Raw genomic sequence first — 19,316 nt, forward strand, 5'->3', positions numbered from 1 at the left:
TACGAATTATATGAAATGTAAAAGCAGCTGTATCTCAACTTACACTTGTAGGTATGGCAAGTAACTTAAAGACGCTCCTCTAAATGTACATGATATGAGTGTTGGACATGTAATCATGACACCCTCATGGTACTTTCAGAAGCACACACAGTTCTTTGAAAACCGCACTCATGGCTCTTTAAGCACCATCCTTGTTGTTATTTTATTTTCAGTCTTGTATTTTTAGGCTTCATTTCGAGAGATCCAGAGTTTCCCAGTAACTCCACCTCCCCATGGATATTAATAACTCCAAGGGGCGGGCAGAGTTGCCAGGAACTATCTGTGAAACCATGAGGCTTCCCTTAGAAATGAGAATTACCAGGGAATGTGGATTTCAGATTCCAATCCCCTTTGTTATTATTCATTTCTTCCTGGTATTTCACCCACATGCGTAACCTGCTTTTGGCAATGTGGATTCACCGTGTAAAAAACATAACATCCTCGGACATACCGTGGATTCCTTACATATGAAAGAGCTGGTAAATTCTAACTTTTCCCATTGTATTAAAAGGTTTCTCAGAATGAGTCCCTCAGAGTTTTCTCAGGTGCAGCAACAAAGTTCATTCATATGTAGTCTTATAGTTCTTTTAGATATACACTCATAGTTCTTTAGGATGCACCATTGTTACTCTTTAAGTTATTTATCATAGTTTAGATGTCTGAAAGATGCATTCTTTGAGTGTCTTTAGATTTCTCCTCTTACTGATTCAATGTGACCCTCATACTTATGTCCTGTTCTTTCGTAGTTCTTGTTAGACTTATGCCCATGGTTCTCGTAGAGGCGCGATTAGGCTTTCAGGAAACAAGCTCCTGTTTCCCTAAGCTCCTCCCCGCTGTTTTTTCAAATGTGTCTTTGTACATTTTTCTGGCACCTCCACATATGTTTTCACATGCACCTTTTTAGTTGTGCACCCTTACAGTACATTCAGTTGAAGCCTCATAGTTCTTTACTTTACATCTTCTTAGTTCTTTTAGGTACATTCCTCAGCTTCTTCCAGCGCATTCTATCGTGGGGTCAGTTAGACCAATTAAATAAAAATAGGTGCAAACACACTGTTTTGCAAATAACATTAGTGATGGGTAATGCTTAATTTGAAAAGGAAAAAAGTGCAGAAAAAAATGGTTTCTTCGGAAACTGCTGCTGGTGCTGCCCAAGGGTGTGGTTGCTGAATACCAAATTACCCAGACTTGATGCCACCCCATGCCTTTTTCCACCGCCACCCTTCACCTCCTAACTTTTTACCTGATTCATGCAAATTTTCACCCCAGCTTTCTCTGTATGTCACTGTTTTCCTAGCGTTCTCATTCTTTCTCCCTGTTTATCCCTTTCTCTGTGGTTAATGTAGGATTTTTTTATTTTTTTTATTTATTTAAAGAGTTTTATGTAGCACGGACCAGACAGTGGGTATCAGAGCGCTTTACAGAGGGTTACAAGGGTACAAGAAATAAATGACAGTAGCACAGAAAGGACCAGAAAAGGACCACATCGGTCATGACAGTTACACATTTCAAAAGGAGGGAAGAGTAAGAGAGCAAACCCTAGGGTGAGACTGAAGGTCTCACCAATGACTCTTTCAGCAGAACCTTTTGGCTTTCGTAATAAGGGAGCAATAGTCACAATCACAGCCGAACAGGACAGGGCAAAACAGATAATAACAATCTTTGCAGTTCACTTGAGGCAAGGGTAATGTAGCGCGATCTCAGGTGGGCTATGGGACTAGATGTTGAAAAATAAGTCCTGAAGTTCCAGTCCCAAATTTGAGAATTGTTTTTATGAGAAAAAGAAGTGCTGGGCCTCACAGTTTTTCCTGAGAGCCTGCCAACGTGCTGCTGAATATCAAGGCCGGTAAGTCTTGTTTCCACCTCATGGCTATGTTTTTCCATATCTTACACGTTGTGGCTCTTTAACTCATTCTTAAGGCTCTTCTTCATCTGTTTTCTCTATTTGTCACGTTTCCTATCTCTCTCTCTTCCCTACTTTATCTATTTTCTGCCTTTCTCTTTCTCTGGGTCAAAGTCTGATGATGGAAATAAGTCCCTGCCCCCAAACTGTTTGTTTCTATAGGTCAAGATGTGTTGTGGATACTATATATATATATATATATATATAATAGATAGATAAATAGATAGATAGATATATATATAGGGTCATGTGATCAAGGGCGGGATCGCCCGAAACGCGTAATGGCGGAGAATGGCTATTAAATAAACTGCACGAATAAGATTGGGTCTGCGCTCGTTTGTTTTCCAACGAAGGGAAGAGTGAGGCGAGTGGAGGTGAGATATATATATATATTCACACCGATTCTGAACTCTATACAGATCAGACACCGACACGGGGTAGTAGCATCGCTATTTCATCCTTTCATTTATTTCGATGTTTCTCTCGCTGTGACGCGTTTCGGCATACCTGCCTTGTTCACATTGGCACTATATGTATATATATTTTTACATATAAATATATATAAATATAAATATATATATATATATATTATATATATATATATATATATATGTAATATTGTATATACACACACCCAAATGAAGATCTGTCACTCCACAAAGTAGGGGGGTTTTCACTGCTTACTTTAATATGACCTTTCACACCTGTTTACCTTACTTTAATCTCACTTTACCAAATTTGTGTATGAACTGTTCACAAGCCTTATAGCTGTCAGAATCCATTTTCATCTTTTTTCAAAGGCGGTGTATGCATGTTCTTATGGATTTATGGTGTGATGTTGGTACCCTACACTAAGTATCCGGTAGATAAATAGTAACAGCTATCTACGCAATTCACACTAACTTAATATTAATGACATTTGTCATTTAAACTGTGCTACGAATTGGAGCACATTTATGGCCTCTGGTTACTGTACACATATCCCCTATTGTATGCAAGTTTGTCCATCTTATTGGTGGCAGTCATAGTTGTGTGGATAATGACAGAGTGGTATGACATATTAGTGAAACATCTGGTTTAACTGCTACAGATATCTCAAACTGGTGCCTCACTGAAAAAATAATTTCCTGCTGCCAAGTATTTTTAATTTGTCTGCCCACTGACATCTAGAGAACATTCTGACTTGCTGCCAGCCACGGAATATCAAGGCTGTTTGCCAAACATCCTGGTTTGCTCACTGCCCGGGACATCCCATTTTAATGCCTGCCAGCAAAGATTCCTGCCTCCTGCCTGCTACAGAATGCCCAGGCTCACTACCTGTCACCGACCTCCCGAGCTTGTTATCAGTCACTGAATATTTTGCTCCATCACAATGTTGACTTCAGAATCTTGACTCCCACTACAACTTCAGTGTAACTGTATGTAGGTAAATACAAATGTATTTTTCTTAACTGCATGTCTGCTTAACTTGTCAACTTATACATCATCAAGGTAAGTAGACATGGAGTTAAGAATAGTAAATCTACACTTACCTATACATACTATGCCTTAACCTCTTCAATGCCCGTGACGAGCTGGTCTCGTCATGGGCCGCGGTTGCGCTGTGCCCATGACGAGACCAGCTCGTCACAAACCCCGCCCGCTAATGAAACGGCCGGCACAGGGCGGGGAAAGGGGCGGGCACTGAAGGGGTTAAAGATATAGCAATAGCCTATATTCACCTGTCAATATTCTTGCAAGTCTATATTTTCAACTTCTCTATTCTGGAATAAAACCTTCCTACTCTCTTTCCAATCAGGCTTCCTTTAACTTGCCATTTGGGCCAGGTCTATTGGCTCAGTGGTCTAATGCTTCCATGCCACGATTCTGTATTTGATCTCACGGTCACAGGTTCCAATCCCAGTGGGTTCACTTAGTTTTATATTCTTTTGCATACCATTGACTTGGGTGAAAATGAACATTTGTTATTCAGTGGGAGGATGCCTAGGGGGTTGAGTGTGCATGCTAAAAATATATGTTATTTGCATCAGCAGCTCCTCCACTATGGCAGAGGAGCGTCGCCCTCCCAAAAATGTCAGGAACGGAAAAATAAAACAAGGCTCGTTTTTTTTTCATTTCCTGCTGAGTCTTGGTGGGCGGGCCTGGTGGTGACAGGCACTGAGGGGAGTGGTAGTGCACTACAATCACTGCGCATGATGGTTTGGCCGGCCAAACCATCATGTGCAGTGAAAGGTCTCTCCAGCCCAGCAACGCTGCTGGGTTGGACAGAGCAGGCACATACTCTCAGTCTGTTCTGGAGCACAAATCGAGGGCGCTCAGGCCAATCCTGAAGCTGCTCTCATGCGGGAGAGCAGCTTCAGGATTGACCACATGGCATTCTGGGAGCCTGTGCCTTCCGGAAGCAGTGAGGGGAGCAGAAGTGCGCAAGGGGACAGCTGCAGGTAAGTTTTTTTTATTTCTTTATTTATTTTATCCCCCCAACCCCATGGGCCCATTCACCCCCCCTTTCCCGCCCTCGCACCTCTAGCGCACTGGCCGTTGCTGGTTATTCGAGTATAGCATACAAAACTCTGCAATCTGCCAAAGAACATCCCCACATTAGTCTTCCGAAACATCTTTGTCTGCTGATTGCCTGACACGCTTCTGACTTGCCATATACCCCTGTCCTCCCCAGCATGTTTTTTTTAATACTGCATGCCCCAAACATCTGCACGTTCTGCCTGAATTCAGTTCTGCCAAAGAACATCCTATTATCTCTGAACTAAACTTGCAGTATGCTAGGGAGATAGTGGTCTTGTGCTAACCAGTGCTCCTCAGTGAGACACTAGATGCCACCCCCAGTATATTTATTAAAATGCAAACAGAAAATGAGATGTATACTTTCTAACACATGCAATCAGAATATTGGTGATCAAAAATGTCCAATTCGTACTATGCAATTAATTTTTCTTCTTAATTTTAATTCTGTTCGACAACTGTTTATCCTCACAGAAGTTGCGACCATAGTTTTATTTAACATCACATCGAACAAGTTATTGACATTTAAGACAACAGCCAACATATGTTTCGCAAGGTGTAAAACCGCTTTCTCAGGGCTCTTTATCTCAATTTGGAAAAGTTACTGTTTCTATCTGCTTATCACATATGGTGTTCCAAATTAAAATTATCAGTGTATCTTGTTAGGACTATTCATTCTCTTTTCTTTATTCGTTAATTGTTTTTCTTGCCCAGCATTTACTACAATATCTCTTTCTTCCCAATGCACGCACCAGATTTACCTCACTTGGTTCTGCCTGTGCATATATTCTCTACCAAATAGAAGCAGTCTGTACTGTATCTTACCTGTAATATAGCATGAGTTCCTTCCGACTTGCAACATGCCTGCTGTTTGATTTACCCCACTACTTACCAGTATGCATCGTATCTTACTGACTATGCAGTTGTAAATGACCCGTGACGACCCAAGGCCATCTCAGCCTACTGCCTGTGCAAGTGCATACTTGCCTGTCCTTCATGCGCCTCTTTCCATAGCTTAGCACTGAGTCAGCTAAAGCTGTCTTTAGGCCAGACTCAAATAAGAAACACAGATGTGCCTGTGGTGTTGGAAGCCTGTATACATTTCTACGGAGCCCATAGCTTTTTCTAATATCCCTGGAAACCAGTCATCATTTTCATAAGGAGCACAATGGAGGACATGGTTTTTCCTAGACTGTAAACAAAGCAATCCCCTCCTGCCAACCAGACCTGTTCCACTATTGGTCGGTTTGATGGTCTGTGGTTAGTAGGGGTTTTGCATGGCCCCAGCGCGAAACCCTCACAGTGCGAACTCAATGCGCGCCCTGATAATGAGCTCACTGATGGTGTGATGAACATGGAGGATTTTCCTTGCTTGGCACAAATGTGGGACTGTACAACCCCAACTGGCTTTAAAAATAAACATGCAGCTCTCATTCAGAAACCGCACAAAGCCCGACGAGCAAACAGACACTATCGACATTAATGAACGTTCTCTCTCAGAGCGGTGTGCTGTATTTTTGGTTGACTGTATGACACAAGCTTGGTTAACCCATCTCGTGTAAACAAGGTACGAGTGACTGGCAGGCAGACTGGGCCCTCTCTGTGCATGTATAGCGCTGCAGAGGAATCCCTTCGGCAGTGGACAGTTCTGTAAGAGGAATCTTATTTGAGATGAATTTCCAAACCCGACATCCCAGGTGAACAGCTCAGAACGTAGGCAGAGCTGAATTGAGCGATATGTAAATACTGTGACCACGTTCTCTTCTGCAAATATTTTGGAATTCCCTGCATGTACTATTCCAACCAGGGACACAAAGGGGGTTGGCTATTGCACAAGTTTTGTTTTGCACTGTGACCAGCATCTCCCTTTGCTGTGCAAGTAATGCTCACAATTTGTGTTTTGCGCTGTGACCAGCATCTCCCTTTGCTGTGCATAGAATGCTGCACAATATTTGTTTTCAACTGTGACTAGCATCTCCCTTTGCTGTGCAAGGAATGCTGCACAATTTTTTGTTTTGCACTGCGAACAGCATCTCCCTTTGCTGTGCAAGGGATGCTGCACAATTTGTGTTTTGCACTGTGACCAGCATCTCCCTTTGCTGTGCAAGGGATGCTGCACAATTTGTGTTTTGCACTGTGACCAGCATCTACCTTTGCTATGCAAGGAATGTGGTTCAATTATTGTTTGCACTGTTACCAGCATCTCCCTTTGCTGTGTAAGAAATGCTGCACAATTTGTGTTTTGCACTGCGACCAGCATCTCCCTTTGCTGTGCAAGGAATGCTGCACAGTTTTTGTTTTGCACTGTGACCAGCATCTCCCCTTTGCTGTGCAAGAAATGCTGTACAATTTTTGTTTGCACTGTAACCAGCATCTCCCTTTGCTGTGCAAGGAATGCTGCACTTTTTTGTTTTGCCCTGTGACCAGCATCTCCCTTTGCTGTGCAAGGAATGCTGCACAATTTTTGTTTTGCACTGTGACCAGCATCTCCCTTTGCTGTGCAAGGAATGCAGCACAATTTTTGTTTTTCACTGTGACCAGCATCTCCCTTTGCTGTGCAAGGAATGGCACACAGTTTTTTGTTTTGCTCTGTGACCAGCATCTCCCTTTGCTGTGCAAGGAATGCTGCACAATTTGTGTTTTGTACTGTGACCAGCATCTCCCTTTGCTCTGCAAGAGATGCTAAAAACCCTTGCACAACAAAAAGTCTTTAAAAAAAAGTTGCAAACCGCCGAACTCTTGAATTGAATTGAAGATTGTGTTTGCGTAGCAACTGTTTGTGAAGAGTTGTGAATGCAGGAATAAAGACGTGCTGGCAGCAGACCCATTCCCAGCATTTGAATTCACAATGTGTTGGCAGTGCCACACCTGTGCCTTAAATGGTCTAAATGCCACAAACAGTGGCATTATATGAATGCAACATCAAGGAGTGCATGAAGTGGTGTGTGGGACCCAAGTGAGCACCTCCCGATGCCACCAACCTGCACAAACACAATGTAGGATTTCAAATTGTGGATACTTACACTGTACACATAGTTAACTCCTGCTCACCACAGGCAATAACCATTCCATGCTTGCAACCAAAAATCAATTACCAAGCATGTGTGCATATTTTAGCAAATCACAACTGGTGAGGACACCCGCTGGCTTCCCCTTTTCCATTTGCAAGGGATTGCATTACTGGCATTGCACTTCTTAATGCCTATTATGAATTTTAATGCACTTTTGTGCATTCTTGAATTCAATAACTGAGTTGTGGTGACTTTGCAAATGCAAAGGCCCCGATTATGATGAGCAAAACACACAAGATGATGGACGGAATGTTACACATTGGCAAAACATTCACCCCCAGTCACAGATCTGGGTTTAATCCATCGGTATTTTGCTCACCACGCCACCCCAGTTCAGACATGGCCATATGCAAATCAGTCTTGACCCTGTGCCTCATGGGAACAGTCCAGCCCGAACTGCCAAGCCATGTCTTCCCTGGACCGGATTCAAGCATCCTAGGACCGGTTTCGGGGTTTCACCCTCTCCAGCCAGGATAGCTTGACTCCAGTGGCAGAGTGAGCACGGGACCCACGTCTGGGCATACCCTTCCCATATAGGGCGAACAGCAAAGCACACAGGATGATGGATGGAATGTTGCACATTGGCAAAACATTCACCCCCAGTCACATATCTGGGTTTAATCCATTGTTATTTTGTTCACCACGCCACCCCAGTTCAGACATGGCCATATGCAAATCAGTCTTGACCCTGTGCCTCATGGGGACAGTCTAGCCCGAACTGCCAAGCCATGTCTTCCCTGGACCTAGGACCGGTTTCGGGGTTTCACCCCTCTTCAGCCAGGATAGCTTGACTCCAGTGGCGTAGTGGGCACAGGGTCAAGACTGATTTGCATATGGCTGGGTCCAGACTGGAATGGCATGGTGAGCAAAAAAACGATGGATTTAGGCCCAGATCTCTGTACTGGGGTGAATGTATGACATTGTTCTGCATTCTGTCCATCAATAGTTCTTTTTGCATTTGTCACCCCGAGTGGTACAGGTATGCTCAGGCGTGAGCCTCGTGCTCTCCATGCCACTGGAATCAAGCTATCCTGGCTGAAGAGGGGTGAAACCCCGAAACCGGTCCTAGGATGCTTGTTTCCAGTCCAGGGAGGACCTGGCCTGGCAGTTTGGGCTGGACTGTTCCCATTGGGCACAGGGTCAAGACTGATTTGCATATGGCTGAGTCCAAACTGGAATGGCATGGTGAGCAAAAAAACGATGGATTTAGGCCCAGATCTCTGTACTGGGGTGAATGTATGACATTGTTCTGCATTCTGTCCATCAATAGTTCTTTTTGCATTTGTCACCTCGAGTGGGACGGGTATGCTCAGACGTGAGCCCCGTGCTCTCCATGCCACTGGAATCAAGCTATCCTGGCTGAAGAGGGGTGAAACCCCGAAACCGGTCCTAGGATGCTTGTTTCCAGTCCAGGGAGGACCTGGCCTGGCAGTTCGGGCTGGACTGTTCCCATTGGGCATAGGGTCAAGACTGATTTGCATATGGCTGGGTCCAAACTGGGATGGCATGGTGAGCAAAAAAACGATGGATTTAGGCCCAGATCTCTGTACTGGGGTGAATGTATGACATTGTTCTGCATTCTGTCCATCAATAGTTCTTTTTGCTGATTATGATGAGGCTGGTAATCACATGTGATGACTCTTGTTTGCTCCCTTAACAGGATTACACTGTGGGCACAAATCGCAGGTGATTGCTCCTGTGAGTTGCGATAGTTAACCCTGGATCAAATCGTGGAAGGGTAGGGGGAATAATGTGCCCTGCTAGCATGTAATTCCCCATTCCTTCATGCCAAATCTTACTTGTTGAGGTAATGTTTAGTGAAGAAAAGTAAATATATGCTTTCAAAGTAAGTAGATGTGGAGTGAGGAACAGTAAATTTATGCTTTCAAGGTAAGTAGCTGTGGAATTAAGAATAGTAAATATATACTTACTCGGACAATGTAGTGTTAGGCGATGTAGTAGGTATATTGTTGCTCATGATATAGTGACATACAATCAATTTTACAGCTGCCTCTGCCAGTCAACATTATGTCATGCAAGCCACAGTGATCACTGTATAGTAAATTATCTTAGCATATTGCAACAATACATCATTCTGACCAAAGTACAGCAACTGATCTTACTCCTTCTCTGTACCACCGTACTCAGTTCTCACTCCCCTCCTGAACTGCACCCAAAATGAACACCTCAGCAGCTAACAGTTGCCAATCCATCACTACTTGCCCCAAATCTGTTCTGCATACCACAACCAAATTAACGTCCACCAAATGAGATAGATGTAATGCAATCTCAGCTTATTTTTCAATATCTTTCCTGTCCAGTAAGTTAATAGATCCATGAGGTCATTATCATACCTCACCCTGTAGAACAATACAAGTTTAATGTCCATCTTAGACCACAAAATATTGTACCTAAAAACTGTAAAAAGAAACCATTCAAACAACATAACCAAACAACACTAACAGTACCCACATTCCACAAAAGATCAACAATCTTGCCCTCCTTACTCCTCAGCTGCAAGTATAATGAGCTTGCGGCACATACACTTCTTACAACAAACCTTGGACTTCACACCTCAACAGACAAAACAAATTATGCAGTATTTGTGTCATTAGTTAAATAACTAAGCTTTAGTGCAAATACTTCCCTATACCAACCTAATCTGTCATTCTCTAGGAAATGAGGCAATACTTAGCAAATAATATACAGACTTGATAACAACCAAGGGTCCAGAATCCAGCCATAGAATATTTCTTGGGAATTTAAACCTACATATACTTTCAGTCCCAACCACCCTGAACTCTCATAACTCACCTTTCTGAAAACCATATAATCATTGTCATTTCCTTACACCTCAACCTCAGATCAACAGCACTTAGCATGTGGTTCAGTCAAACCACTTGGGAATCCTCGGTAGCTCTGCAAAATTCAAACACTGTGAAAGACCTGGGCATGACCTGATGAGTACTATTTTACTTTTTGGAGATGAAAAAAAATCATTCACAATATTTGATGGTAGCTTAGGAGTCATGTTGTGATGACCCTGCATGTTGTGCTAAGATACCTAAATCAAGGACTCTCATGATGGGTCCCATAAAGTATCCCAGAGGAAATTTGTTTTCTTTAGAAATGTTTCCAGTTTTGTTTGTAAGAACATTTGATTCGGTCGAACACCCGTCCCATATTTATCGTGGCTCAGTCGTACCATCTGTTATGAAAAGGCATCGGACCAACAATTGGTGCTCTGTTAATATTTAAAAGGATAATGGAGCATTGTGAGACACAGCTCATAAAGCATATTCTCAGGCAGTTTCCTTGTAGGAGGTGGAAGTTTTAGGGAATGAGGTACCACATATTGGGAACAAATATCTGAGCAAATCCTTTGATGTAGTCTAAAGTACAGCAGTTGAAAAAGTGAATGTGGAGAATGTGGAGGTAGGACTACAATGTTTAGATAAAGAGGTGGAATTCAAACCCATCTTCTGTCTGAAACATCTGGAATGCTTTGTTCTAAACATGAATACCAAGATAACTGAAGATATTAGTAGGCAAACAGGAAATTAAAAAAATTCCCTGTGCATGTTTTATAAAGAAGAGATTTAGACATTTTGGGGTTGAAGAGTGGTAAATAAGCTAAACTATTAGAACATGAGACTCTAAGAGGATCCTGATACAGAAGATGGAGGAATGGACAGTTTTAGAAGGAGTAGTCAAGCTGGATAACAAATACTTCCTACTCTGTAATACCAAAATCCTGCTGAAGCTTGTAAATATATATTAACCCCATAGAAGACTGAATATTAGTCACAACATTCAGAGTGACACAATTCTTAATATGGTCTACTAGAGGAGCTCATTTCTTCTTTAACCATATTGCTGATTTTTTTGTTTTTTTTTGTTTTATAGTCCTCATATATATACACTTTGTGACGTGGCCCATCTAGCAAAGATCACTTACTCTTGAACAGGACTTCATTCAACATGTCCTGGGAGTTCCCCGAACCATTTCAGTCCTCCTCCCATGTTGGTTTCTGTCTTTAATCCTTGAACTTCTAAACTAGTGCTTACATCTTGTCACGAACGGCTCCCATATCTTAACCCATTTATTTGACCCATTTATACAATCCAATTTAGCAAATCGCTCAGCATATTTGACCCATTCGGTGGGGCATTGGAAACAACATTGCAAGCATATTTCTCTCCTTGCAACTATTATTAATATGAAAAACAATTGTGACTGTGAGTTCCCAAGTTTTTTTTAGAGCCTTCACCTTTTAAGATACCAAAGAATATCAGTGCAAGGCTTACCTTCTTTTCTTGTTTCACACAGTGCACTGTAGCAGCCACAAATGCTGCGCTACGTGAAAAGGAGAGAGGAGAGGAGCACCCTATTTACTAAAATAAGGCCTCCCCTCTAACTTGCGCCAGCACTGAAATCAGCTGCCGTGCGCCACGGAGACACCTTTGCGCCATGGTGCAAGGGTGTCTCAGTAAGTATAGCATTGGTTTTGTACTAAATACTATGCACAGACTCACTTTAACCATTTTCCTACTTTGTATGTGTGCTTTAAAGAGCAGCATACATGCAAAGTCGGAAAAGGAAGGAGAAATGAAAGCATTTCTCCTTCCTTGCGCCTGCTTAAAAAGGTCGCAGTTTTCTCACACTAAACCCAATCTACTTTATTTAGTAAATTAGGTTTAGCAAGAGAAACCTTGGGTGGTTGCATGGGAACGCCCCTGCACCACCCTTGGTACGTCCCCATGGTGCAAAGTAATACAAAGCAGCGCTATGCCCTGCTTCGCATTACTTACGTTATTTCCAGCGCTAAACAAGTTTAGCGCTGGTAAGTTAAATTGGGAAAAAAATATTTTGCGCCGATGTGCATCACTTTTGTGGCGCAAAACGGCGCACAATCTTAGTAAATCTGTAGTAGTATACTATGACTGTATACTATAGTATAGTAGTCATAGTTTTTAGGTCTCGCTGAGCCAACGCATTCGCTGCTCTGCGAGAAATTTAGTGTGTGTGTTTTCAAAGTGCTGCCACAGGCTTTTGGTGGCCTAGCGCTTGCGTTCACTCGAGCGTGCACGCGCGCAGCCGCCATCTGTCTTTGATCGCGATCACTTTCGCTTTTGCGGGCCGCGCGGCCGTGTCACTTTCACGGCCACGCGGTCAATGCTTGTTTTATTTGCCGTTACTTCTTGATCAATGTTTTCAAATAATGTTTGACAGAAGTCTGCCCTACACCCGGTGAAATTCCCATAAGGTGCCGGTAGTTCGTGCTCAAACACTGCACGGTTCCCACCTCGGAAAGCGATTCATATCACTCCCTCGCGTCACGAGACACGAAATTGGCATCAGATGGCTGGAGCTTTTGAAAACTACCGGTTTGTGCTTGATTTGAACTGATGACCTTGAGGTGAAAGGCTCCCTAGCCTGTGACAAACCATTCAGCCATTTAGTCAGTGGCCAGAAGGAAATAATTATTGTTAGCTTCCTTTCGGCTCTATTTTGAAGAGGATCACGAGACCAGCACTCTACCCTTTTCCCAATACCCATCTATCCTGCACAATAACTCACCATTATCCTTCCTCCTTCCCAATCCCTTCCCCCTCACTTGTTGGGGCACAAACGATATTCTAATAAGTAATGTAATGTATATGTAAACTATATTTTACGGGTTCATTGTGATTAAATAACAGTGCACCGTATCGATTGACTGTCTCTGTTTATGTTTTCCTAAATTTGTTTAGCTATTGTTTTTTCTGGTTAAATAAACGTGTACTGAGACCACTTTCTCAATGTACCGCATGAGAAGACAACAGCAGCAGATCATACTTAGTGTATATGGCCTTTGCTGCTTTTTGCTTTAGTCCAACACAGCACAGCAACTTTGGTTGCTTTGCTGTGTTGCTCTATTTTGTAAGTAAATCTAACCAAAGTATACCCCATATGTGAAAAAAGAGCATTACAAGACTTTTCACTGTCATGTCTCTTTAAAATAGAACTCTGACCGCAGACTTTCTCCTTGAAAATATCCTTATTATGTACAGTAGCAGTATTTTACCCCATATAATATTTGCAGGGATTTCTCTGCATGAATGTAACTAAGGGCCAAATGTACAAAGGTGTTTTGACCTTGCAATGCTAGAAAACTTGTTACCTACTCACAATTTGCAATAGCAATTCGGTATTTGGAAGGGGTGATTTGAGGGCAAACCTTCCATATACCAATTTGCTGTAGTATGTATTAATGTTTTGCAACCACAATCAGGTCGAAAAAAATTAATACTTTGCCACAAATTCAAAAGTGGTGGTAGCCCATTCGTAAATGGGAACAGGTCCATGTAAGACCTCTTCACCTTTGAAAATGTAAAAAAATATATTTGTTAAGATCAGGCAGTGGTTCCATGGACCATTGTCTACTCTTAAGAAATAAAATGTAAACGTTTCATTTTCTTGTTTTTAATAAATCCCGTTTTTTAGGCCCATTAAAAAAAAAGATGGTTTTATTAAAAATCAATCAAAGTCATGGTGGTCTACTGAACCCAGCAGGACACAATCCCTGGGATGGCTGTCATTCTTAATTGGTAGCAAATTGCTACCTATCTTGTTAATATTCATGAGGAAGGTCAATTTGCGATCCACTAAGGATTGCTAATTTTTTTTTTAAGTTACATACATTAGAAATAGTGGTTACGAGATAATCAAAATCAGGAAATTGCTGTTCATAATTTTAGTACATCTTGCCCTTAAACCCCAGAATGGAGGCTCTCTGTATTCCGCATTTCTTGTGGATTTTCTTTACTGTAATAACGTAACCTTTGTTTCATGATTCAACACAGAGCAGTGGCTCTCCAATGGGAAGACGGTGCCAACAAGCTGGGTATATAGTAGATCTGAGTAACAAACCATAGAGATAGCGAATGACACAAACTCTATTTCCTGTCATTTCAGGCACCCGGGAGGCTGGTTTTGTGTACGCCATCTCTTCCGCTGGTGTCGCCTTTGCTGTGACTCGTGCCTGCAGCAGTGGCGAGCTGGATAAGTGTGGATGTGACAGGACAGTTCATGGCGTCAGTCCACAGGGTAAGTACAACTGTGAGTTTAAACACAGCAGTATTTGGAAAGTGAATGAGGCTTATAGGAGACCAACATTGCAGACTGTGGACCGGCATTTGCTATACTGCACTTGAACAATCGGTACTGTCTGGTCATGAGGTAAATCTCAGAGTCAGAAAGGGCATTTATTAAGTATGGTGTTCGAAATATAGAGGATTGTTAATAGGCGGCTGTTAATAAGGTGGATGTTTTTCAAGCAGGGGGTCAAAGTGACATCATGGACAATAAGAGCAAGGCAAAGGCTGTCTATGACGTCGCTCGAATTCTTGAGGTAGTAAACATCCCCCTGTTGATTGATATGGAGCTACAAAATATCTGTGGGTCCCTTACAGGGTTATTACCAACAAGAAAGTACTTTATGTGCTAAGTTAAAATGGATAGAACAATGTATCCAAAAAAATGCATGGTGTATCAGAATGTTTTGCAGCCTTCACTGGTAAATTTTTCACTTTCTTTGTGGTCATTTTATAATTATTTTTCCTTTTTTCGTTTGCAGTTTAACATACGTTGTTTGACTTGACATGCCATAATGTTCATTTCTTTGTTAAGAACCTGTTATTCCGTTGCATTTATTTTCACTACTTGTGTTTTTGTTGTAACCGTGGTGAAGCATCTTTGGTTTTTGGAAATCAAACCCAGTTAGAGGATTTTTGGGTACTATTGTGAGGTCACAATAGACCTCTGTCTACCTGCAAATGTAGATTACAATCCACACAGTTTTAGGTTTATGGGTGTTCTCGTACCTCTTGCAAGTATTGCCCTAATAAGAAACAGAGTAAGCGTGTTTTAGAGGATAGAGGCGCCCCTCATAATAAATGTGGGTGTAGGAGAAAGGGTTTACCTAAGGATAAGATATTTTATAGGCGAGGAAACAAAATAAAGATAATTATGAAAAAGTTTATTACATTTAAACATGCATTTTTTCGACTTTGAAATTCTGCAGGCAAATATTTTACACATGTAAGCAATTCTACGACTAGCATATATTACCATGAGTACTCCAGGGACTCTTTCTGAATGCCATGAACGTTGGAGATGTCCTCCAAACATGTAAGCAGTCCTACAGACAGGCCCATATTTCTGACTTTCAAATCAAGGGCTTTATATGTAATGCCTCGAGTGCAGCACCTTGAGGTGAGCAGAATCTTTCAGAGAGCGTAGCATGTAAGGCCTAGCAAAATGCCCAAAAGTAACAAGATCATGTACATTGTATTTTTAAATAAATAAATTAGGCATTATCAAATCTCATTATGTATTCAACAATCTTGCGTGTTGAATATTTAATGTAATCGAGCATTATTAAAATGCATTTTTCAAACTTGCCTAGGTTGTGGTGTGTCAGCCTGGAGTATGTAGGCTTGCTCCACTCCGGAACCCAACGCTTAACAAGTGATTTCGCAAATCATGTTTCCTTAACACTGTTTCGATCATGTCTGTAAAGCGCTCTGATACTCCCGGGTCTTGCCAGCGCTATATAAAACTCTTTAGATGAGTAGGTTCACAGATGTGCTTGGAAAAATCTATTCAGAGCAGGAGATCTCTTGAACAACCCCCATGCATTCAATATTACCGGGGCATTACTTTCCATTATGTACTACTGATGTGGACCCTTCACCATGAGAGGCAGTGAGTGTGTTTTGCACAGGGTCTGCATTTTACATAATATGATCAATCAATCAGTCAACCAATCAGCATTTGTAGAGTGGTAGATTATCACCCCTGAGGCTATCAGGGCACTGGGGTGCGAGGTCTCCGTCGAAAAGCCAGGTTGTGAGAAAAAGGAAGGGAGAGGGAAGAAACGAACAGAAAAAGTCAAACATAGTGGGTTAAAAAATGAACAAGCAGAAAAGGCAAAACAGGGGGCTGAAAAACCAGAAGAAAAGGTAAAACAGGACAGACAAAACAAGTAGAAAAGGCAAACAGAGAAAGAAACAAGCAGAGGAGGCACAAACAGAGAGAAGCAGGTGAACAGGCAGCAGAGGGTAACGAACTGTGGGCAAGCTGCACAGGAGAACTATTGCAGGGGGAACTGGCATGAGGACCTGCTCAATCGGGTTGCACTGCGGCCTCCATTAAGTAGGTCCAGAGGACGGGGCGCTGAGGGGCAGGAGGGGTAAAATGACGGGAGGAGGGAAACAGCGGGAAGAGGAAAGAAACAGACAGAAAAAGTACTTTGTTTCTAAAAATCTTCAGCAGTAAGCATTCAAGGATGTTGATTTGGTTGATGATATCTGAAGCAACTGATCAACCTGATATCATTTAACCAAAGATAAAAGTAATCATTGTGATATACTTATATGTTACGATGTACATTAAATTAGAAAACATAAGACATACAATGACAGCCATGTAGAAAGAAATAACCAAGGGGAAATTTCTTTGCGTATAGTTAAAGTATGAGATGCAGTCAGACATAGAACAAATCAACATAAGAACTATTTGTGCTCAGTGAAGTGTGAACACACGGTGCTAAAGATTGCAAGTAACACCTTCAAAGTGTGATCAAAGTAAAGATCAGCAGTAGACAACATACACAAATTAGAAACTGCAGAGAGCAGCATCATTAGTAAAGTTCATTGTAAGGAAAGTGCATTGGACTCTATTTTAAAAGTCATGTTTAAAAACATCTTTTTGTGTGTCGATGACGTTTCAGCCTTCTGAAACTTAGTCGGGGCAGGGTTTCAGTGAAAGCTATGTTTGATGATGTCAGCTGGGCTTTGAGATGTAATGTAACATGATTAGCTGGATGGCCCTTTTAAGAATAGTTTAAGAATAGTTTAAGTTTTGTTTTTTTCGTTTTTAATTTTCTACTCTACCTTTATTTTATATAAACTGTACTACCTATAAGGGTTTTAGACATGTCAAGCCAATTGGTGTTAGATAATTGGGAAATACTAAGCAAATAATTAAAGGCTAGTAATAGAAGGGCTACAATGAGCATATGTGAGTAATGGGGCAGAATGCTGGTTACAAATTAACCTAATTTGAAAATCAGTTGGGGTATTGTTTATAACAACTACTTAGAGAGCTAGTTTGTTACTGATGTGAAAAAACACAGATTGCATTCCAATTCTTATGTGACAAAATACACCCTAATACACTATGTGCAGCTGTCTCCACCATTCTTTTCTATCGTCTTTAACTGTACTTCCGTTAAGTGAGAAAAACAAACTTTTCTCCATATCCGACGCTCCTATGTTTGAAGTCATATAAAAATTATAACATTAATAATACTTTATTCGTTTTGATTACCCATCAAAGGGTGCACAAACAAAAAACACAGAGAGAATAAAACATATACATTAAATATACAAAACTTCAACCAATTTTAAAAAGAAAATGTATATGAAATAGTAAATATTCTGTTGTGTTGTTATAGTAAAATCAATGCAGGCACATCTTTGATTTCATTTCATGAAGTAAAAATACACCCACATCAGCATCATAGCAACTCTTAAAACAACATTTCCGCAGAGGGAGAACAAGGTAAATCAGTGCAAAAAGCTTCCCACAGGAGACAGTGCAAATAGCGATTTGTAATTGTGTGCAAAAGAGCAATGGATTGTCAATTACAGTTTCCCTGTAAGGTCTCTCAATATAAAATATATCAATTAATATAAAAATCCTAAGTAACTTTTAAAAATTGGAAAAGAGAATTTATAAAGGAAAATATACTTGTACAATGGGCACAAGCACTGAATTACTGCCTTTAAAATTTAGCTCCTCTTGTACCAGATTGCCTGTAAGAACATACTTACTGCAAATACTATTTTTGGTGTAGTGCCACTTTTTAAAATTCTAAAAGCTATCAAATGTCTATATGTTCCCATGTCACGGTGAACAAATCCATTTGCGACAGGAATTATAATACTGAGGACATAAAAACATTATTTGTATTTCAGTCTCATCACTCAAGCCACACTCTGGGCAAATAGTAGAGTCTTGTTCCATGCGCGATTTGTGACTGAAAAATCTTAAAGGGAGGGTCCCATGGCGAAATCGTATATACAAGTTCCTACCTAGAGGAGACGATATTAAGCCTAAAAATTGCTCAATACCCGGAAAAGGCTTAACATCTAAAAATAAGATGGCCAAGGAACCATTAGAGCTAGTTGATATGTAGCCATCATGTATATGAAACCAATAGCGAGCCTTCAGAATGCTAAGGTCTGCTTTGCAAATTGCAGTTTGCTCGTCCCAATTTCTTTGTATCCCCAATTTCCCCAACCAAGCACAAACAAATTAACCCAAGGGAGAGTCCTGGCTCCTCTGACTTTTAGTAAGTCTATAAATGAATCTTTATTTAGCCTTACTCTAGTGTAGACCAGAGGCGAATACAGTACAGTAATATTTTTAAAACAGCCTGGTCAGCAATTCTTTTCAAACCCACATCAAGGTATATTGGGGCAAGGGGTGAGCTAGATGGAACGGAAAGCAGCTTCCTAATAAAATTGTTTACAGCTATGGTTAGCAAGTGAGTGTCAACAAAGCCCCAAATCTCTGTGCCATAAGGCGCCGCACATTGAGCTTTGGCGCAATAAAGTCATATCTTTCGTTAGTTTACTTCTGTATTTTCCACAGTTCTTTTCAGCAGTTTTGTTAAACTATCTTCACTATGTTAGTTTTCAACTTAGATCACTTAAGGTACAAAACAGAAACCTAA

The 19,316-nt window shown here is 41.2% G+C and overlaps 1 protein-coding gene across 1 annotated transcript in view; it reads left to right on the forward strand.

Moving 5' to 3' along the window:
• The window catches only part of LOC146867929 (protein Wnt-4), a 193,151-nt gene that overhangs the window by 117,508 nt on the left and 56,327 nt on the right, over window positions 1-19,316 (forward strand). Inside the window, exon 3 of the mRNA XM_085608653.1 lies at window positions 14,489-14,620. Coding sequence (XP_085464779.1) covers window positions 14,489-14,620 — 132 coding nt within the window. The remainder of the gene's footprint in view (window positions 1-14,488; window positions 14,621-19,316) is intronic.

The sequence above is a fragment of the Triturus cristatus genome, chromosome 1_2 (assembly GCF_964204655.1).
Source record: "Triturus cristatus chromosome 1_2, aTriCri1.1, whole genome shotgun sequence".
In the NCBI taxonomy this organism is placed as follows: domain Eukaryota; kingdom Metazoa; phylum Chordata; class Amphibia; order Caudata; family Salamandridae; genus Triturus; species Triturus cristatus.